The following is a 21,867-nucleotide window of genomic DNA, read 5'->3' as shown; positions in this document are numbered from 1 at the left end:
CGTCCCACTTATAGAACATTGAAGTAGTTCTCGTGAATCCCTCGCACATCAATCAAAAACAGACATCGAATCCCTGTAACTCAAGATCTAGATCAGATGACATGTACAGACTCTATGTTGAATCATTGTCACCATGTACGTTATCAGATCGTGCAACCCCGCATTCTCCGCATTTTCAGCCGAGCTGCCTCGGTGCAAACTTTGGCTGTCACATCCTCCGACATCCTTTTTCAACTTGGAGGTAGTGACCTTCACAGGGTTCATAAGCCAGGGTGAGTGCATCACTATGGCATTATCAGGTCGTCCCATTAGAATCGCAGGTAGGGGGCTTCAATTGCAGTCCAATAGTCGCCGCTGACCCATCCAGGCGCCTCGGGGTCTGCCTCAGACCGTCGACATGCGATTGCAGAATTCGCACGCCATTATCCCACAGACCCTGTGGATGTCATCATTGCCGATTTCATGAGCGAATTCAACATGGCTACTGCCGCGGGGCGACGAGTGAACCAGCTAACATCCCTTGATACAAGGGCACCAGCGTATGATGTTTCGTTCTTGGAGGCATTGGATCCGGCACTAGAAGACCTGGCCAAGTATGGGATTAAAGTAGCAGTGAATGCCGGCGTCACGGACACCAAGGGTCTTTACGAGGTGGTTGTAAAGATGGTCCAAGAGAGAGGGCTGGACTTGAAGGTCGGGGGTTTCTTCCTTTTCGATGATTTCCCCGATGATTGCTCAGTGCTCCTAACGTATGCTACGATAGGTCGCATGGGTCTCTGGAGACGAGGTACTTTCTACCGTGCAAACGTCCTTGGCGGCAGGGCAATCAGAATTTCACAACATCTACACCGGTGAGCGCCTGGCAGACTGGCCCTTCAAGCCCATCTACGCGCAATGCTATCTTGGAGGATTGGGGATTGCCGCCGCCCTCGCCGAGGGAGCGGACCTCGTGCTTTGTGGACGAGTATCAGATGCATCCCCCGTCATTGGCGCGGCCTATTGGTACCACAGCTGGCAACGTGATGAGCTGGACAAGCTTGCCAACGCTTTTGTCGCGGGGCATCTCATCGAGTGCAGTAACTATGTCTGTGGCGGGAACTTTACAGGTTTCAAGGCCCTCGAACAGGGCTGGGCCAATATTGGATATCCAATTGCCGAGATCTCCAAGGAAGGCGACGTGATCATCACCATGCAGAAGCACGCAAGTGGTGGTGCGGTGACGGTTGATACTTGCAAGTCACAGCTGCTGTACGAAATTCAGGGGTCCTGGTACTACAACTCGGACGTCACCGCTGTTCTGGATGGTATCCATTTCGAGCAGCGAGGTGTCAACCGAGTGGCCCTGCATGGGGTTCGGTCTGGGCCCCCACCGCCCACCACCAAGGTGGGTATCACTGCTCGTGGTGGCTTCCAGGCGGAGGCTTGGTGGTTCCTCACTGGACTGGATATCGACGACAAAGCGCGCATGCTGGAGATGCAGATTCGCCGGTTGCTGAGTCCGTACTCGAACCGGTTCACCAGCCTCAAGTTCGATCTCCTGGGTTCCAGTCAGCCTGATGCACGCGATCAAAACCGCGCCACGGTACCCCTGCGAATCGTGGTACAGGCTCCACGAGCAGAGGATCTATCCCCGCCGCGGTTTTTAAAACCCATCACGGACAACATCATGGCTGGGTATCCTGGCGCCACCTTTCACTTGGATCTGCGCCAAGGCTTCCCACGGCCCCTATTTGAGTACTACGTGACGCTCTTGCCCCAGCAGGATGTGCAGCATCGCGTACATCTTCCCTGGAAGCCCACCGCGCATACTCAAATCCTTGAGGTTGCCCCTCCACCGCTCACTAAGACGTACCCATTGCGACAACCTACACAGGCGATCACTCATACTGAAAGACCGGTCGACTTGGCCAGCGATTTTGGACCAACCATTCGCGGACCGCTGGGCTGGATCGTGCATGCCCGGTCAGGAGACAAGGGGACCGACTCCAACTGCGGCTTTTGGGTCCGTTACGGCGACGAGTACTCATGGCTCCGCACACTGTTGTCGGTGGACACGGCGCGGGAATTGCTGGGTGATACGGGCCGCGCTCAGTCGCAGCTTGCGATCGAGCGTTTCGAACTGCCCGGGCTCCATGCGGTACACTTTCTATTCCGTAACTTATTGGATCGAGGGGTGGGAGTCACTAGCACCGTAGACGTGCTGGGGAAGAATGTCGCGGAATTTGTGCGGGCGCGGAACGTCGATCTCCCCCTCTGCTTTCTGAACCGGGGCAAACTGTAAATTGGCCACAACGTCTCTTGGGAGGGGAGAACCGAGTGAAGACCTCCAACTAGCGACAGTACTGTAGAGAGAGAAAGAGACCAGCTCGGTATACAGAATTGCCGGATAAGGAAGCAAAGCAGAGGATCTTTCGATCTAGTCCCAGTCCACCCAGACGAGCTACAGTGCGTCTCGAAATTGGTGCCACCACCTACACTCTTTCATTGTTTCTCGAACCGTAATGCTAATACCCGCTAGTGTATATTAGGAATAGGTTCGGAATATCAATATTCCTGTATAAGTATCAATACAGTGACTTACTCCAATATAATACATTGCTCTGTCTTGTAACTAAATCGGCGATCCAAGTCAAACTAGACTTTTCCATGGGAATGCAAATAAGTCAAACACCACAGCCTGGGAGGGCCTTGAGAATCTGGTAAGGTCACTTCCCTCTACCACTTCCTATGTCTAAGTGACGGTGTGGGGGGGCCACTCGGTACCAGACATTGCAAATGATGACTGACTTACATTACCTTGCTTACCTATAGACTACTCATGAACCTGCTATTACACTACTCAGCCTGTCAGCCACAGCTCTCTTTACTTTACGCTTTGTGACACCTCTTTGTAGAAGCTGACACACAATAATGTTACTAGATCCTCAGTGGTATCTCCTGCCTTGGGGGAATGACTTCCTCTCCTTTCAACGATCGATGATGGTACCTTCCGAACTGAATAGGACGATCTCTGGGAACGAACTTCCTCGTATGCCCCTACCCCTAGTTGCACAGACCGCGAATAGACGCTATTAGTAATCTGCCCGTCACCCGATGCCGAGGATATAGTGAATGGTCAACCTCCTTGCGCTAACATCCGTCCGACTAACTAACTTTTAATCTAGCGGTAGAACGTCAAGATGGAAGTGCGTAGGATGAACAATCTCTAGACTGTATTTATTACCAGATCGAGTGGAGGTTAAATTGAACAATCGGGTTATGGTGAAGGATACGGAATAAGACCTGACTCTCCCCCTAGCTCTGCTTGGGGACAGATCAAGGAGGACGCCGGGAGTATGGTACGACGGAAGATAGCCCGTAGCCGACGAGTCAGACTAGATGATACTACTCTAGTGTTATCTATAAATGACCATTCCTGATAGGATATTACTAAACGCTTCGAAGGCACTAGTATTAATAAGATACCTCCCTGCGTATGCCTAAGATGGAATTGTTCTTTCTCGCGTCTTCCGCGGATTGATGCCACTCTCTAGCCCTCTCTCCTTAGTCAACGGCACTTTGCACGCGATAAGCCGGCGGGCCGTTTCCAAGCGCAAGAATGGTGAATAAGAACATTTTCGTCATCCTGGGTTAGCTATTCAAGAGACTGAAGGCAAATGATAAGTGGAACATATAGCTAAATTATGCTTTTTTGAATTACCATATATCTGAAGTGAATATTCTCAACCATCTTATCGCGGCCTCTCTATCTAGTTCGAGTTCGATCTTCAAGAACGTGTCCGGCCTCAATAGGAGCAGCGGGATCAGGTTAATCATTTCGATTTCTCGTAATCTCTCTAGGCTTGTTGTTTTTAACGCCTCTATTAGAGAGAACCGGGGGAACGATTTAAGATTATTCTACCTTAGGCCCGAAGGAGGGCGCTCTATATAGGATATGTCTAGGAGGAGTATGGAGTCTAGGGATAGGTTTTTATGCGTGATAGCGTGGACGATAAACAGGCCGTAAGTGTGCCTCTATATCTAGCGTCGCCGTGACCACTATTCGAAATGCAGATAGGACACGAATAAGTGCCGTCCGCTGCACAGTACGCAGGTGCTGCATATAGGTCATGTCTCGGAGTTGACCACGCCAGACAGTCGACGCGTAGTCGATGACCGGTACGACACATACGTCGTACCGCTGTCGCATTGATCCCGGACGGCGATGTCGCAGCCCTCTAAGCGCGGTATTGATCTAAGTGACCCATATGACGGCTTGTCGGACATGTTCCTTCTAGCGTAGCAACGATGATTACTCTCAAGAGTTCGGTGGTCGTGAAAGGTTAGATAGTATTTCCATCTGGGACGAGCTGGCCCTCCTACGTCATGTTGTATAATACGTGAATTTTATAACTTTAGTTAGATAGAAGAGAATAAGGTAGAAATTACAAGAGGGATTAGAAGAAGGATAGAAGGAGACGGAAAAGAAAATGGAAAAGGAGCGGGACAATGAGAACCTACATATAGTAAACAAGAGACGAGAAGGATACACTTCGCGACCCAGTATCGTAGCTATCAAGAATATCCCCTTCGAGGGTAGACGACGGGCAATTGATAGCATATGCTTAGGAGGGCCATAGGTATGAAGGGGGAAGAGACTAGGATTCCAACATTTGAACACAAAGACCACTATATGACTGAAGCCATTCATCGCCTGGGGCTTCGAGAACGCTCATCTCTTTCACCTCGCTTACGTCGAAGGTCCTGCATTTGCTTATCGTACCACTGCACTTCTGTCTGAGACTTCGCAGCTTGTTCCTGGAGCCTGCGGAACTCATCCCGAGACACTTGCCTCCTTGCTTGGAGGTCTTGAAGGTCATCCATCCATCCTCATTTGCTGCTCCGCCATGGGAAGAGGGGGGCGGGCCAGTTACCGTCCGCTGTACCTTATTTTCCGTCATTCTCCCTTTTTCCCGCCAATTTCCGTTTCAAGTCCGTTTTTCCCGTCACGGTCCGTCCGCGGATGCATCGGCACAGTATTTCTAGTCAATGTGAAAATCTTGTGTTGTTCTGCATTTAAAGGACTCATTTCGCGTATAAGTAGCAAGAATATTCCAAGCTTCCAATAACACAGTCTAATCTATATTCGAAGTTCACGATTCCTTTGATACTAAAAATGGTCTCGGCAACAGATCTCGCTCTCCCTAAAGGTGCCTTGATCCTTGTCACGGGTGCTAATGGGTTTATTGCATCTCATGTAATCGATCAACTCTTGCAAATAGGGTACCGGGTTCGTGGTACAGTGCGGTCTGAAAAGCCGTGGTTGGAGGAACACTTCCGCCAGGTGTATGGTCCTGAGCGGTACCACAATGTCATTGTAACCGCTATGGAGGAAGATGATGCTTTTCGAGAGGCTATGGAGGATGTCTCGGGGGTCGTTCATGTGGTAAGTCTGGCTATTGGCCTTTTCGGTTCGATATTCGGGAGAGTTCTCCTCTTTGTCAAGCTAATTCTTCGTGGCTTCTGAGTGCCCGCTGATGCATGTCTGATAGGCATCGGACATGTCTTATGACCCAAGGCCAGACCTTGTCGTTCCCCGTGCTGTTGCCGGGACAATGAATGTGCTTGAAGCCGCTCAAGAAGAAGGCACTGTGAAACGCGTTGTCCTGACATCTTCATCGACGGCAGCTTTGCGTGCAACTCAGAATTCCGCTGGAATTGTCGTGGACGAGAGTGAGTTTCCTGGTGATATGGCATTATAAGCTACGAGAAATTGACACGTCATCTTCGGTTATACAGACACCTGGAACTACGCCAGCATTGAAGCTGCCTGGAGCGCCGACACTCCGGAAAAGGAAAAGCCCGGGATTGTGTACTCTGCTTCCAAAACAAAACAGGAACTTGCGGCCTGGGAATGGTACAAGGCCACAAAGCCCGGTTTTGTACTTAATGCAGTGCTGCCGAATGTCAACGTGCGTATTCATCATCCGGACGTGACTCACTAAGACGGAAACTGACCGATTTACTATAGATCGGGCCTACAATCGCACCGGAAATACCTGGCTCAACGACGGCTTTGATTCGCAGTCTTCTTGTTGGAAACACAATGCCTATAGATCTTCTGAAGCCCCGTAAGTTTATCCACGTGTGTTCATTAAGCAAACTTGGTAACAATCTTGAACTGACTCGATGCTGTTGTCGAATCCAGAGTACTTTATCGACGTTCGAGACACCGCACGCTTGCATGTAGCCGCTTTGCTTGACCGGAATGTGACCTCCCAGCGAATCTTTGCCTTCGCACATGCTGCTAATTGGAATGACATCATTCCAATTTTGCGCAGATTCCGACCGAACAATCACCAAATTCCTGACGCCCCCGAAAATGAAGGGCGAGATCTATCCGATATTAGACCTCGCGAGCAGGCGAGACAGCTCCTGGAAAGATTCTTTGGGCAGCCCGATTGGACTACCCTTGAAGAAAGCTTGAAGTCTTCCATCGACGGTTTCTAGGGAGCCTGCTGTGAATCAACTGAGCCCGGAATCCATGAGCCGGCGTGCGGCTGAGATGATCTAGATAGACCTCTTCAAAAGAAGTGAGCCTAAGTAATATCTAAGATTATGACATAGCGCGTGAATTCAAACATACCTGCAGACTTCCAATTGTCATTGAGGCTTCGCAATGTGCCTTCTATTACGCTCAAGCTTGGAAAAGCTCTCCGTCTAATATAGTGAACCCCAGCCAAATACATCCAGGGTAGCACAAACGGAGGAATTCCACCGTAAGTGGAATCAGTAATAGCACCTCCATTATACCGATACGCTACTTGCAGCGCAGCTTCCGCAGCATTGTCAGATGAAGCCCACGCATTTCGCCGCAGTGTAGGGTTTTCGCTTGAAAGGTATGGCGAGTACAAAATTAGAAGACCACTGTCAAGACTTTAGTGGATGACTCAAAGATGATTTTTTCTTACTTACCAGAACGAGATGGCGGTTTGATAACATATTATGGAATACGTGGTTCCTGTGTTCGATTCCGAGTAGGTAATGAGGGCGTGTAATGTTCGATCTAGCTGAGTCGATCCCTCTTGCTGAATATGAGAGGGTGCAAATCTGTCTGATACATGTTGAAAAACACGGCCGAGGAGATAAGAAGCTTGCACGACGCTTGCGTAGCGTCCATGTGACTCTGGGGGAGACGCGAGAGTTGCAGAGGCACTCGTGCACTCTTTCTGGTCCCATTCAGACTCCAGGCAGGGAATCTGAGCGGATATTTCAGGCTCAGGAACCAACATTGTTCGAGCGGGGTTTCCAATAGCGGCGATTCTATCAAGGCAGGGGATGATTAGCGACTATCATGAAGCCACACACCTAGATCTTTGGAGGAAGGAATCAATATCAGACGGACCGCTCAAGGACAAATATAGCCCACCATGTCCTCCTCTGCTCTTCAGCTTCAGCCCACGTCTGCAGGCCGGAAGTTGTGTTTTTCGGGTTCGGCCAGTCAATATCAAGCGCACGAGCATAGCCGACACATACGCCAATTGAGATATGTGCAGCAGGGTACATGGCATGCCCTAACTCATATACAGTAAGTAGAATAGCCCCTTGGAGCGTCTCCAAGGACAGCAACCCGGCTGTCTGCAGGTCAGAAAAAAGCTGCCGCGTTGTATGGTATTCCGGCGTCCACGCGTTTCCATCTTTCGGGCTCCGCGCGCAAAGCTCCATACAGAGACACAAAAAACTCGCATCTGCTCGGAGAGATACTAGGGGATTCAGTAGTCGATAAAAAACCCTTTGCCTGGATATGATTGGCAACCATGGATGTACAATCTGGAAATACCGGGTCGCTACTTCCTGCAATGTCGTACGATCACCCTCGACAGGCGCTAGACAGACCGGGTTTAGAGCGGAATCTGAACTTAGCAATAATCCCGATCGGCTCAATTGGAACAGTTCCCGATCCAAGAACCGGCTTGCAATGGCACGCCTGTCGTTCGAATTTTGTTGTATGAGAGACCTGCGGTGCGATTCGGAGGAACCGGGGGTCTCATATTGCTCGATTGCGTTTTGCGCACTTTTGTTGTAAATACAAAGCTGTCGATGACTTGTGCCTCATTGAACTTAGGAGCTTTCATTTCGTATCTTAATAATAGCGCGTCACTTACCGCTTGCAAGCCGAGCACTCCGGTATATCTTTCGTGCATTTAAGTTTGCGCCTGTGACAAAATTGACAGGCGCGGCGGGCACGGCGAGCCTGAGCATCCAAAGCAGGAGGTTCTACTGGCATTTTCGAAAACCGTTTAACGCCGCCTATTCTGACTTGTTCGTTGCCTATAGTGAGAAAACGGCAGCGGACGGAGAAAGAGATTTGCCGTCAATTGATGACACATCCGTGAAGCGGAGAAACGGAGAAACGGACAAACTCCGTCGCCAAGCGGGATCCTCGGGGTGACTGACAAATCAGACCTCCCGCGAAAATCTTTAGGAAATTAATCGTCACATATCTAGTATTTAGAGTGGTAATATTCAGTGGCCGTTAGAAGTCGTGGAGACCAGGCTCCTATATTGAAAGAGATTCTTAGGATGGTATTCCTATTGCAGCCAGCGGCCTGTGCCATCTGCGATATAGATAGATCACAGATCACCACTGTGGATCATGTCATAGATAAGCTCATGCTTCGGAGGAGCTAGGTTTTAAGCCTTCTTGGTTCGACCACTGGTGATTGATTGTTCAGATGTACCCCTCCGTCGAGCGGCTGTTTTGGAGGTGGGGTATAGAGGTGTCGGATGTATTGAATTTACAAGCGAATACAAACTTGAAAGTACTACTGTAGTCTACGTAAGAAGCAATACACGGCCAACCGACAGGAGTACTCCGGGAAAAACTCCCAACATAGACTAGCGGATCTTGGCATTACGGTTCGAGAAACAATGAAAGAGTGTAGGTGGGTGCGCCAGTTTCGAGACGCACTGTACCAATTGCCCCCACTCATCCAAACGTGAATGAAAGGTGGAAACCCCAGCAGGATGGTGATGCTAGTTCCACTGTCCCTAGGCTGTCTCTTAGTCTCAACGTAGAGAGAAGTCCCCGACGAGAACCCCCACCGAGGGTAGCCGGGCAGACATTGCTCCGCGGCATACATCAGGATGATCGGTTAGGTTTCACTCGCCCCTCCCTTTGGCCCGGCCCTTGGGCATATGATTGCAAATCAGAAAAAGCATCAATGGGTTGGCCAAAGCTTAATTCAGCCAGGACAGGTATCCCGAGTGCGAGTTGGGCGGATTAAGGTAGCCCGTTCCTCGGCTGAGGGGAACGGGGAAAGCAAATGTCCCCGCCCCAGAAAAAGGAGGGGGAGAGCTCGGCCAGCGGTACGCAAAGGGACTTGCTCCGCCTGGCCATGCTGTGCGGGCCCGCGTGTATCTTCCGGTACCTTGTGAGCCCCGCGCCACTAGGTCAACTTGAGGAATGCTAGTCAAATACCGTGGCGCTGGAGAACCCCGCAACTTGCAAAGATGCAGTAGTCCTCGTATAAAGAGCTCTCTCCTGGCCCCTGGCTAACCCCCCTTGTTTTCTTCTTCTCATCTGTGAGCATTCTCAAATCAATCATGGCGCTTTCTACCACCATCAAGACTCCCAACGTGACTTACGAGCAGCCGCTCGGCTTGTAAGTTCCACTTGGTCCAGCGAGTAGCGACAAAAGCTACAGTGGCGAAATTTCAAGTCTAATCCGTTTCCAGGTTCATTAACAACGAGTTCGTCGCTGGTGTCGACGGCAAGACCTTCGAGACCACGAACCCCACTAACGAGCAAGTCATTACCTCGGTCCACGAGGCCACCGAGAAGGATGTCGATATTGCCGTCAAGGCTGCCCGTGCCGCCTTCGAGGGTGTCTGGCACACTGTGACCCCGTCGGACCGTGGCCGTATGCTCACCAAGCTGGCTGACTTGTTCGAGCGTGATATGGAGACTCTGGCCAGTATTGAGGCCCTCGATAACGGCAAGGCTGTGACCATGGCCAAGGTGGATATTGCCAACGCCGCTGGCTGCCTGCGCTACTATGGTGGTTGGGCCGACAAGATCACCGGTCAGACTATTGATACCAACACCGAGACTCTCTCCTACGCTCGCCACGAGCCCGTGGGTGTTTGCGGCCAGATCATTCCGTGGAACTTCCCCATCCTGATGTGGGCGTGGAAGATCGGCCCTGCCATTGCCGCTGGTAACACCGTGATTATCAAGACCGCTGAGCAGACTCCTCTGTCGGGCCTGTACGCTTCCAAGCTGATTGTCGAGGCCGGCTTCCCTCCCGGTGTCATCAACGTCATCTCCGGCTTCGGTCGCACTGCTGGTGCCGCGATCTCCAGCCACATGGACATTGACAAGGTTGCCTTCACGGGCTCCACCCTGGTCGGCCGCATGATCCTGCAGGCCGCCGCGAAGAGTAACTTGAAGAAGGTGACCCTCGAGTTGGGTGGCAAGTCCCCCAACATCGTCTTCGATGATGCCGATATTGACAACGCTATCTCCTGGTCCAACTTTGGTATCTTCTTCAACCACGGCCAGTGCTGCTGTGCCGGTTCCCGCCTGCTGGTCCAGGAGGGTATCTACGACAAGTTCATCGCCCGCTTCAAGGAGCGTGCGGCCCAGAACCAGCTCGGCAACCCCTTCGAGTCTGACACCTTCCAGGGTCCTCAGGTCTCTCAGCTCCAGTTCGACCGTATCATGGAGTACATCAACCACGGCAAGAAGGAGGGTGCCACCGTCGCCCTCGGTGGTGAGCGTCACGGGACTGAGGGCTACTTTATTCAGCCTACCGTCTTCACTGACGTCACTCCCGATATGAAGATCGCCCAGGAGGAAATCTTCGGCCCCGTCATTGCGGTTCAGAAGTTCAAGGATGAGGCCGAGGCTATCAAGATCGGTAACAACACCAGCTACGGTCTTGCCGCCGCCGTTCACACCAAGAACGTCAACACCGCCATTCGTGTCTCCAACGCCCTCAAGGCCGGTACCGTCTGGATCAACAGCTACAACATGATCTCCTACCAGGCTCCCTTCGGTGGCTTCAAGGAGTCTGGTCTCGGCCGTGAGCTCGGCTCCTACGCCCTGGACAACTACACCCAGGTCAAGACCGTCCACTACCGCCTGGGCGATGCCTTGTTCGCGTAGAGGCATTCTTCTATGAGCAATGATGAACGATTATATTTGTCTTTATATACCAAAATTTGAATGCACCTGAGGCTTGGTACCGTCTTCCGTCTTCAACTCTTTTCAGTGTCTCCGTAGCTCTGAATCTCTTGTCTCTGTAGATCTTGATTTTGCCCCTTGGGTTCCAGGGTTCCCCGCATCGTCGTATCCTCTGTCAGGGGCAAACGTGTCACGTCCCAGATGTTGCATCACCTCGGGAGATCTGCATACGAGATAAGCTCGGTCTTTTGCTCCGAAATGGAATGTCATGGCCCGCGGGGTTTGAATTGCGAGTTTGACAGTGCAAACCCTGGCTTTCCGAATGGCGGGGCCGGGTGAAGACTGTCCGCTCGGGTCATTCGACCCCGAGTGCATGTCCGCATCCATGTGGGACAAGTGCAGCGCGATGAATTCCAAATTCATGTTCCACTCGGTTTCTAGAATGGTTCGACCGGCAAAATTTGACCATCGTTAGGAATCACTTACCTGATGTCACTCGTACAACAGGAGCCCGGCCTGTTCCACCGACCGTGAGACACAACGTTTCAAAGAGCGGATCACTGAGCCGAATTCGGACTTAGGAATTCTGGAGAATATGTGACATTTGCTATACAACTCTAACTGATTTCGATGTTCATGACGGTCATGCTGATGCTCCAATAATGATACCGCTGGGCAATTCCAAGCCAATGGGCAATCCGCAGATGAATTTGCCTGCAAATTCATCACCGCGTTTGGCTGCTAACTTCTCCTCGATGTCTCTGTACATGTCGTATCTGCAGGCTGTAAGCGTATGAACTCTTAACTAGTGGGTGGGGGGGGGGGGATAAAACATCGTGACTTACGCATTCATCTCTTCGATCGTCAAGATCTTCTTGGGGTCTTCGACCTTGTATGTGGCGATATTTTTGTTAACCGAAAAACCTTGGGAGTGTTAGCTCTAGAGATCTATAGAGAGCGATTGCATGGAATGGGTGGCTCACCAATTCGCTCGTTGATGTTATAGGCGGCCTTGGCTGCGGCCGCCTGCACTCGAGTGGCACGAGGAAGACGGACTTCTTCGTACACTGCCAGGGCCTGGGCGATGTCGCCATTGAAGTATTTCTTATTGAATAGGATTCCCAGCGCAGCTGCATCCTCGATGGCCATACAGGCTCCCTGGCTCTGATGAGGCATCATCGGGTGTCCAGCATCGCCCAAAAGGCAGACGTTGCCCTTGTGGATGTACGGATATGGCTCATGGACCCACAAACGCCAGGGCTGAATCTCTTTGGCGATGGAGAGATGCTTGAGCACCTGCGAGTCCAGGTTGGGATAAGGCTTCAACAGTTCTTCAACAGGGCGACCCTCAGCACCCCACGCTTGCGATGTATAGTCACCCTGCTCGCGAGGGAAGAAGCAGTAATATGACAGCAGCTTGCCGCCGTTGCATGGTGACAGCACGATCTTGTCCCATTTACCCTCCTGGCCACCCCAGTACTCCAAGGCACTGTCTTGCGAATAATCGACGAGACCCAGCTTGACGGCTTCATCGGTATCCACGTTAGCATGCAAACAGCTCGAATCGGAGGGCTTTTTTTCGGGCTTGATGCCCAGGATGCCTCGTACGGCGGATCCAATGCCGTCTGCACCAATAATGAGGTCGTGTTGCGCTGTGGCTCCATTCTCAAATGTGATGGTATTCGTACTCATGTCAATATCCACGCACTGTTTCGCCATCAGTAGATGTTCTCGATTTCCTTATCACCGGATATACTTACGCGGTGGTTCACAACTAGCTTCGCCGGCATTCCCTCGCCTTCTCCCATTGCCGAATCCTTCAGCATGGCATGCATATACTGTCGGTGGAACATATTGTAGACATGTCCCCAGCGCGTCTCATAATCGTCCAAGTCATACACACTGACGGGTTCCCCAGTCTTCCAATCCCGGTTGATGAGCTTCTTCAAGACGACTGGGTCACCTTTGGCGACATCCACCCTCCACTCATGTAGCCATCGAGTCCCGTTGGCTGCACAAGACACAGAGGCCCCAACTTCGCCGGCAAAATCGGACTTTTCATACATTGTCACGTTGTGACCTGCTCGACGCAGAGCCACCGCCACGGACATGCCGCCGATGCCGCCACCAACCACGCCGATGTTCAATTGTCTCCAGCCGGACATTTCGCCTGATAGTATGTTCGGGGTATCTGAATCTTTTCAGTTGGAATCTTGAATGGCGCATCTACACTTCATTTATCTGGGTTTCTCTCGCCCATCGGATAACGCACAGCGGTTCGCAGAACGCGGGCCGCGCACCGCTTATCGTCGGAACCGGTCGTGATGATTCTGTGGCGTAGATAGGAAAAAGAGTACAGATTTGTTGAAAAGATAAAGATCATATTGAAATGAGGATACGGCTATGCACGGGTCTCTGGGTTTACATAGTGTTGTGTTGCATCTCATAGCACAGACGATCCCGGTTCGGTGAAAGGGAAACTGTCCCACATTGGTAATTCCATGCCCTGCCAGTCCAGAAAAACCCCGTCCATCACCGGTGGAGTAACCGTCCCCGGACCGTCATCCTGCGGAATCCACGGACAGAATGGCCCTCCCGCAATCAGCGGAGTCGCGGCGCCTCGGCCCTCGTCTTCACTCTGTACTCGCGCGGGTGCCGGGCTACCGGTTAAACTGAAAATGCGACTCACGTACTGGCTGCGACGCTGTCGCGCCTGAGCAGCTATCTGCCGTCTTTGCTGTGTGACAGCCGCCTCGAGTAAGGTCAATATCTCAAGGTAGTGGGCGGCCTGCGCCGATTGGTGAGCGAGCATTCGCAGAATGGTCAGAGCACCGGTAAATGCGCCGTCGATTTCCGGATCCACGTCGCGATGAGAGAACATGGAGAATCCCAGAACTAGAGCTGCAGCGAAGACAAATGCCCTACATATCATTCACGTTACTTTCACATTCCTTAATGCAGGGAAGTCACTTACTTCATGATTCCCATATTCCGCAAGAGTAGCTCTGATTGGTGAATTTCTATGCAGGTCTGAAGCATGTAGACTGCTGAATCGGTACAAGCAGCTGCAAGCCGTGAATGCGCCGGGTCTTCCTCTGGTGCATCAATAGCCACCCCCGAGAGGGTCTGGTGCAACCGGGCCAGCCGGACACTAAGTGTGGAGATGAGAAAGGGGCGAGTGACTAGTATGACGGCAAAATGATAGGAGCAGGCCACGTGCATATTACCAATAATGCGCTCTTGTGCCATGATGGGCTCTTCATTCTCAGACGAAGTACGGAGCGAGTTCGGTAGATGATCACTCCAGCGGTTCAGCTTGGCTAGCAATAAATCGGCTGTTTCTGTAGATGCCGCTTTCTCACTGTACAGGCAGCTAATAATCTCATCCAACAAAAGCGACAATTGATACGAGGCAAATACACCGGCCGAGGCCGGTGTAACTGCCATTTGCTGGATCGCCTGTTTGTTATCCCGAAGTAAAGACGATGTGGCAGCTGGACGTCCAAGAATTGAGCTCGCCAGTAAATCGATGATGCAGAGGCTCATCCACAATTGTGACCTGTTGAATTTAGCCAATACTCCTATCATGAATTGATTTTATTTTTTTTCCTCCTTACCGCTCCTGTTGCTCGCTTCGGCTCAGCGACCCGTAAGCATCTGTATGCAGGCCCAATGCAACAGCGGATCGAGCTGCCACGCCCAAGTACATGAACGCTGCGTTACGGCGGCATGCACCAAACATATAAAATGACATCAGCAGAAACACACGAACAAGATCCATACTCGGGTCTTCCAAGAAATTAGCAAATGTCCTTTGCTGGCCCCGAGTAAAGTAAAAGCGCTCTATCTGGACAGTTTCGGGTTTGTTGGGACATGACTGTGCCCCAATGGCGATCATGAGATCACAAATAGCTGCTCGAGTTTTTTCTCGGTCAGACTTTGGTTCCACATTGTTGGTTAAACATGATTCTATATTTAATCCAAGGAACAAGAAACCGCTTGTCTGTTACCAGTGTTACTCTGAGAAGTTCCACTTGTCGGCTAGAGGACCCGACTTACTACTATGTGGAAGGTCTGAATAAATCGACGCTTCTCATCATTGACCAGACGTTCTTCTGAAAAGTTCAACGAGTCATGGCGGGCCTCCGTCTCCAGCATATCCTCGCTATTGAAGTTATGAGAAAATTGTGAGGGTCCAATATGCTGAGTCACGGTATCTCGAAGAAGCTGAAGAAACGAAAGAGAAGCGGCCTTGCCAACGTAGACTACGAAGAAATGTCAGTTGGACAATCGCACTGGACATGAACATCCTCAATACCTCTTTCACCCTGCAGGTTTCGCAGCATGCGCGGAAGTGTGCGATGTGTAGCCTCTGGCGATCGCGAACCCGCCTCAATCACTCGCTCGAGCGGATGACCCGCTCTATCGGGAGTATGTAAAGCTGTCGGACTTTGTAAGTTAATACTCGAGCTACCCCACGCCGGAATGTCCTCAATCGCAGATCGAATCGTCGGCGATGGTCGACTTTGAGGACTTGTGTCCGGTATCGACTTGAACGGAATACAGGTGCGGCCGCGGCCCTTGTGGATGCAATTGGTACAGGGAAATGACCCACTGCATCGCTTCTTCGAGGCCCGACATGTCGTACAGGCCGTATTGGCACGCAGACGATTCGCGGGATGGACCTTAGGACGCCCCATGTTGGAGATGTCGAGGAATTTGGGGTCGTGTGTCGCGCCAGTCTGACCAGAAGACAGGGCCGCGCTTATCGTCGGTGCTCGGGCCGACACTCGAGAGCGTCGGAAAAGGCACCGCCTATCTCGAATTGGCTCAAGCGGGGTCAAATCATTTTGCTCTAACCGTCTTGTTTATTGTATTTTCTTTATCTTCTTAGCTGGGCGTGTCCAAAACCTATCGTGGGGTGCAGAGTAATATTGTTATCGGGATGTGTATTGAACAAATCTATTGCTCACCTGAAACCTACTAAATCCCGACGAAGCTCATTCAAGCTGCGGAGGTCTGGAACTAAGCTTTGAGACTTTAAGATCCATGAACTACTTAAATATGTCGAAACGATGAGACTGACTCGTCGAGACTCCGTCAACCCCGACTTGGTACTATCAAGAATTGGTGGTGGAAATACAGGTATAGAGCATGACTGTGTAGATCTTAGGTCAATCGAGCGAGTCACCCCGGGCAGATCTCTAGATACCATCAAAAGTCAATGTGGCTCGACATCTAGACATGGAGAACAACCGCAAGTAGAGATATCCGGGCTGGCCCCGAGCTCCACGGCAACAATGGACGCAAGCCGAAAACCCTTTCTGCCGAGGATCATAGAGGCGGTGGGAAACAAGCCAATCTGATTTGTCTAGACAAGCGAGCGCCCCACTCAGACAATGCAAACAGGCCAAACCCAGATCAACTCGCTTAGTGGCTAGCGCACACCGCCCGCACACCCCCAAATATAAAAAGGCGCTGGCCTCCGAACCTTTCCTCTCTTTTTTAAGCGACTCTACGTTAGTACTCCCTCCCCCATACATTGGAAGAAAAAGCCTTCCAGCCTCTGAACACCTTGCTAACAACGGCCACAGTTCAAAGAATCACTTTAGAGTAGACGTCCCACCATTAAGCTCTTTAAAAGAGCCACAGAATCTCCACCCTTGCTGATGACTGCTATGTCCTCGATGCCCTAAAGTGAAGCCATTTGGACTCCCGCCTCGACTGGCACGCGTGCTGCTTGCAGCGTCTGCGTGTTCGGCCCAGGGAGTGGTGATGATCTTAACCTGGTCTCGGCGTCTGACTTCGGTCGGCTGGTCCTGGTGGGTGTCGAGGAGGTCTGAAAGGTCCTGATTTCGCTATCTCTTCTCTTTGATGTGAGAGTTTGATCTAGTGGGATGACGGTGTGGATTGGTTCTGTGTTGGTCTAGCTATGCAGTTGCAATGACAAAATCTTTAAAATATCTCAATTTCCCAACATCTTCGTAAACACTGTAGTCGCGGCCGCTCGATCGAACCGACAATGTCTTGGTTAGTGGCGAAAAAATAATAATTTCGATCAAAGAGAATCTTTCGCCGTCGTTCCCATGGCATGAACGCACCGCCTCGGGTGTACTGTAGGTTTGGCAGTGCCTGACGCGAATCCATGGCTCAACTATGGCTCAACGATAAATCTTGAAGCTATCCAGCTCCATCGTTTCACGCCCACCAATTCCACGCCCACCATGCCCTATTCGTATGCAGCCATTGAAGAGCGTATCCAGGCCGCATGCGAGGCTGCCAAATGTCGAAAGGGCGCCAAAATCACCTCGCTGGCGCGTGAGTTCGATGTTCCAATGTCTCTGCTGCGGGCGCGTCTCCAGGGTCCTTGACGCTGAGAATATCAGTATCCTACAGGCTTGGTATAATCGTCTTGAGCCATTCGTGAAGCGTATCCTGCCATCGAATATATACAATTTCGACGAGACTGGCTTCCAGCTTAGCAAAGGAAATCCTCAAAATGTTATCAGTCGTAGCGAACAGCGTATAAGGTCATTTTCAAGCGAACGAGGTGGTCTGTTAGTCGGAATTGAATGTATCGCAGCTGATGGATGGTTGATGGAACCATACTTCGTGGGACCAGGCTTAGTGCACCACGAACGATGGCATCAAGGCGGAACACTCTCGGAGGAATCACGGATCGCAGTATCCCTATCTAGCTATTCAAGTGATGCCCTCACTAATTGATTGGCTTCATTTCTTCCAGCAACACACATATAATCGCGCTCGTGGTGGACCGCGGCTACTGCTCTTCGATGGCCACTCCTCGCATCTTACCTTGGATTTTTTAGATCTCTGCGAGAAATGGAATATTATTATTTTCGTTTTCCCTCCGCATACCACGTATATCGTTCAGCCTCTCGATGAAAGCCCATTTCGAGCATTAGAAGAGAAATTCCGCGCGAAGAACAATTCCATCACGCAGTGGGGGTGGAGATTCTAAGGAGGTAGGCGTCTTCTTTCGCGAGATCACTAGCCTACGAGAGCAGGTTTTGAAGTCGCGTATGATTCGGAAGGCATTCGCGGACCGGGACATTCATCGTTTCAATCCAGCCCCAGTCATTGAACGCCTCGATTCTAGGAGATCACCTACGCCGGAGCTTCGCTGGGCAACCGAGAGCACCCCGCCGCCTCAGTCATCCAGTCTCCTAAATTCTACGCATGATATAGTGTCTCAAGCGCGCCGTACGCAGGGAACAATGGCTACCATAGCTCATTATAAGGCTACTCAGCCGGACATCCTCCGACAGATCAATCGACTCTCCTGTCAGGTTATGCAGATAGCAGAGGAGATCAGCCTTCGAAGCTCTTCTATTCAAGACCAGCTTCCGCCGATGCCTTCAAACGCTAACGTGCCATAGAGGTAGGTCGGTAGATTCGGTGCTTCTTACTACGAGACATGCGAAGCGCAGCTTAACAGAGAGGAAGAGAAAGGATCATAAGGCAAGCGTGCGGGAGGCTAGGAAGATGGCGCCCCCGAGCTTGTTTTCAACACTTACATCGACTACGGATGAGGCCGAGGCTACAGAAACACGAGGCAGAATACCCATGGCACATAGAGACCAGTTCAATAATGGATATCTATAGGAGTGGAGGGCACAGTGGAGCTCAATATCTTCGAGATTTACGTTGAGCCTCGGGTTTGCGTCAGACACTGACAGACCAACACCCGCAGTGGTGTGGGCATCCACTCGAACCCCGGTACACGAAAGATCAGTTAGAGGCTCACTGCAGTGATGCAACTGTAAATTGTAGAGAAAAGCTCAGTATTGACAATTGACCGATTCATGGACTGCGGTGGTTGTCAGATAGCATCAAAACCTTCCAATCTGAATTCTGGACACCGGCATCTTTGATCATAATATGTGGAGCTTCTGATTGTTTGAACATTGGGTACCTACAAATTAACAAGATAAATTCTGTGTTGTCCATTTCCAAATGAGCCTCTCCAAGCCTCGGAAATGGGAGACAAAAGCGGTCGCTACTGTAATAGCTCCACTTAGATAATCCTATGGCTACCTGCTCGTTCTGATCTTGGTGATCTATCTTGGTGATCTATCGGGTGCTTCTGGTATCGTATCATTATCATTGTCGTCGTCACTAACCATTAGCCTAGGGCCATGAATATCATGTTACGACTTAGACCCTATAGCTATTGCTATCATCTTATTTAGCTTCACTGCCTGTCTTCTCTGATGCTCCGGCACCGGCACCGGCAGCTGCAGGTGCAGCTGCACCTGTAGCCCTCGGTCCCTCGCCTTTCCCGCCTTCACCCTTGCCTTTGCGCCCTGTACGCGCTCCACGAGAACCTCGGGAAGATCCCGTCGTCCCGGTCCCTCCCCCAGGAGCATTGCCGTCACCCGTCTTCGCTTTTCCGTCCTTGGCATCCTTGCCCTCCTGGGGTTGCTGCGAACCGCCTCGCGCCTTTCGAGCCTTCTCGCCTCCGGGGTTCGCCTTGCGCTCGAGAACCACAACCTGACTCTGCGCCACAAGGACGGGACTGGCGGCCATGGCCTTCTGGAGACTCTCGGACTCGACAAAGTCCACATATCCGAATCCTTTCTTCTTGTCCATTTCCACTTTCGCTATGGCGCCAAACGAAGTAAACGCTGCCGTCAAGAGTGCTTCGGTCACACCTTGAGAAGGATTGGCGTGCTTGAGGAAGGCCTGAGTGGACCCAGGGGCTGGTTTCGAGGGAGGCGCCGGCTTCGATTTGGCCGCTTTAGGTGGTTTAGTTGGTATTGTGTTGCTCGTCGTAGACACGCCGGCATCTGATGTCTTGGAGTCGGTGCCCTTTGCCTTGTTCGAGTGGGCTGTCGTAAGTGTACCCTTAGGAGGCTTGGAAAGACTTTCTTTCTTGCTCTCCGCTGCGGCCGCGGAGGAATCGCGCGAGCCCTCGGTCTTGGGCGATCCTATTTCGGACGTGCCACCTTTACCACGTCGCCGGCCTCCGGAGGGCGAAGGTGAAGGTGACAGTCCAAGATCGCGCTGCAAAATTTTGGTGGCGATGGTGGCATTGCCCCGTTCCTTCTTTCTCTCCGTAGCAGAGGTTGAGGCCTCCTTCGAAGGGTTGGACGCACTTTGTTTTCCGGTTTTGGTAGCAGCTGCCTGCTTGGCTGCTTTGCTGGATTCCTTAATTGGCTTTTCGCCCTTGGTCTTTCTGTCAGACAAGTTGGCTGCAATTTCTTTATCAGTTCGCTGGAGGAGCTTCTTGGGCTGGACCTTCTCCTGCTTGGACTCCTTGTCTGCTCGTTTGGATGACTTGGAGGAGGAGCCATCTTTTGCCTTGCTCGCCTTTTTGTCCTTGATATATTGCACAAGAGGCGTGGTCGTCACGGTTTCCTTTCTGTCATCGTTGTCGGCCGAATCCACCAGTGCCGGTTTGGTGAGTGGCTGCGTCAGGCTTTCGAGGAAAGCGATAAAGTCGGGATCTTGGTCAATCGTGCCCTGACGAGCATCCTTGCGCACGCGAGTCCCGGGTGTTTTGGCGTAGGGAGAGAACTCCAACGACGGAGGCCCCAGTAGCACTGGATCATGGGTCGTGTTGCGAGCATCTTGGAATGAAGTCTGGCGCACCAAATCGGACAATAGGGCGATGTGCTCGTTGGAGGTGACATGAACGTATGCTCTGGATGGACGGGATGGTTTGGCAGGACTGTAACGAGAGTAAGTGAGCTTCAATACAGGTCAATTGCCTCCCGGAACCATACTCTTTCGACACCTTGCCAGGCTTGTACTGCAGCCAGTCTACCTTGCCCCCACCGACTTTCCAGTCTTGCCCGAGGGCATTTTCCAGTTCCGTCTGCGTCAGCCCCGGCGGCAAGCGACGGATCAGCAGTTTCAGGCGGGGTGTCGGAGGCTTCGGGGCTTTCTTCGCTGGCGCGCCGGCTTTCTGGGTGGCCGCCGCGGGGATCTGAAGCACCCCGGCGGTCGGCTTGCCGGGCTGTGTCATGTTGTGAAAAGAAAAAGACGTTGTAATGTATGTATATGAGGGATTTCGGCCAGCGATTCAGTAAGGAATCATCAGCGAGCAAAGCTCCTAAAGGGCGAGTCTATTGCATCCCGCTTTGCGCCCAACTTGGGGAACTTTCCGAGACGCGGAATCCGCTGAGTCAGCGGTCGAAGGCCAGTTTCAATCTGGTGGCACGTTACCATGTGGTAGTGACAATAGGCAGGCAAATGGCGAAAAGAAGATGCCGTAGAAGCTCTAGTCATTTTTGTACAGAGTCCAGATCAATGAGTATGACATTAAAGAGCAGGTCAAAGTAGCTGGAGGGATTCGGGATTCCTCACGAGGGAAGTAAAGCGGAGCAATATTGACAACATTGACAAGATTTACTTCCTACCCATACACTTGCTAGACAATCCAGACCAGAGAGGCGGATAGATGATAGTTCGTACTTATCTACAGACTGCTAGACTAGGATTTGATCATGGAGCGGCACCGGTTCAAGCTTTCGTGATTGCCGCGATATGTGCAGGGGCTCGACCCTCCGAATGCAACGTCCCTTGAAGCCTTTTGGCCACCATTTGAAAATGTGACTTTCGCTGCGGGTCTTGGAGACTATTTCAAACATCGGATCACCAACCTGGGCAGTAATGACGAGTGATAACAAATGCTTACAAAGACTGGCTATTCCTCTGATTCATCTAGCACGTCC

At 51.4% G+C, this 21,867-nt stretch overlaps 6 protein-coding genes across 6 annotated transcripts; 3 read left to right on the top strand and 3 right to left on the bottom strand.

Annotated features, from left to right (window-relative positions):
- Positions 1-133: 133 nt before the first annotated feature.
- On the top strand, positions 134-2,281 carry N7477_004262 (acyclic terpene utilization AtuA family protein; the record flags this gene model as incomplete). Its single annotated transcript, XM_056965925.1, has 3 exons — positions 134-272; positions 368-693; positions 764-2,281. The coding sequence occupies 3 exons, from the start codon at positions 134-136 to the stop codon at positions 2,279-2,281; spliced, it is 1,983 nt and encodes a 660-aa protein (XP_056822706.1).
- A 2,874-nt stretch (positions 2,282-5,155) lies between these two features.
- N7477_004261 (uncharacterized protein) lies at positions 5,156-6,489 on the top strand (the record flags this gene model as incomplete). Its single annotated transcript, XM_056965924.1, has 5 exons — positions 5,156-5,425; positions 5,532-5,712; positions 5,779-5,951; positions 6,011-6,110; positions 6,188-6,489. The coding sequence occupies 5 exons, from the start codon at positions 5,156-5,158 to the stop codon at positions 6,487-6,489; spliced, it is 1,026 nt and encodes a 341-aa protein (XP_056822705.1).
- Positions 6,490-9,585: 3,096 nt separating this feature from the next.
- On the top strand, positions 9,586-11,149 carry N7477_004260 (uncharacterized protein; the record flags this gene model as incomplete). The annotated part of the gene is made up of 2 exons (XM_056965923.1): positions 9,586-9,644; positions 9,718-11,149. 2 exons carry the CDS (start codon positions 9,586-9,588, stop codon positions 11,147-11,149), a joined length of 1,491 nt encoding a protein of 496 aa, XP_056822704.1.
- A 661-nt stretch (positions 11,150-11,810) lies between these two features.
- Positions 11,811-13,332, bottom strand: N7477_004259 (FAD-dependent oxidoreductase; the record flags this gene model as incomplete). Its single annotated transcript, XM_056965922.1, has 4 exons — positions 11,811-11,943; positions 12,013-12,091; positions 12,151-12,874; positions 12,928-13,332. 4 exons carry the CDS (start codon positions 13,330-13,332, stop codon positions 11,811-11,813), a joined length of 1,341 nt encoding a protein of 446 aa, XP_056822703.1.
- A 278-nt stretch (positions 13,333-13,610) lies between these two features.
- On the bottom strand, positions 13,611-15,867 carry N7477_004258 (Zn(II)2Cys6 transcription factor; the record flags this gene model as incomplete). Its single annotated transcript, XM_056965921.1, has 5 exons — positions 13,611-14,088; positions 14,142-14,726; positions 14,785-15,170; positions 15,227-15,432; positions 15,486-15,867. 5 exons carry the CDS (start codon positions 15,865-15,867, stop codon positions 13,611-13,613), a joined length of 2,037 nt encoding a protein of 678 aa, XP_056822702.1.
- A 3,505-nt stretch (positions 15,868-19,372) lies between these two features.
- N7477_004257 (putative nonsense-mediated mRNA decay protein Upf3) lies at positions 19,373-21,158 on the bottom strand (the record flags this gene model as incomplete). The annotated part of the gene is made up of 2 exons (XM_056965920.1): positions 19,373-20,861; positions 20,917-21,158. The coding sequence occupies 2 exons, from the start codon at positions 21,156-21,158 to the stop codon at positions 19,373-19,375; spliced, it is 1,731 nt and encodes a 576-aa protein (XP_056822701.1).
- Between the last annotated feature and the right edge of the window lie 709 nt (positions 21,159-21,867).

Source organism: Penicillium maclennaniae (genome assembly GCF_028827695.1).
Source record: "Penicillium maclennaniae strain IBT 15551 chromosome Unknown utg000004l:1.0-3007600.0:1.0-3009580.0, whole genome shotgun sequence".
In the NCBI taxonomy this organism is placed as follows: Eukaryota; Fungi; Ascomycota; class Eurotiomycetes; order Eurotiales; family Aspergillaceae; genus Penicillium; species Penicillium maclennaniae.
This window is presented reverse-complemented; position numbering and strand designations above follow the sequence as displayed.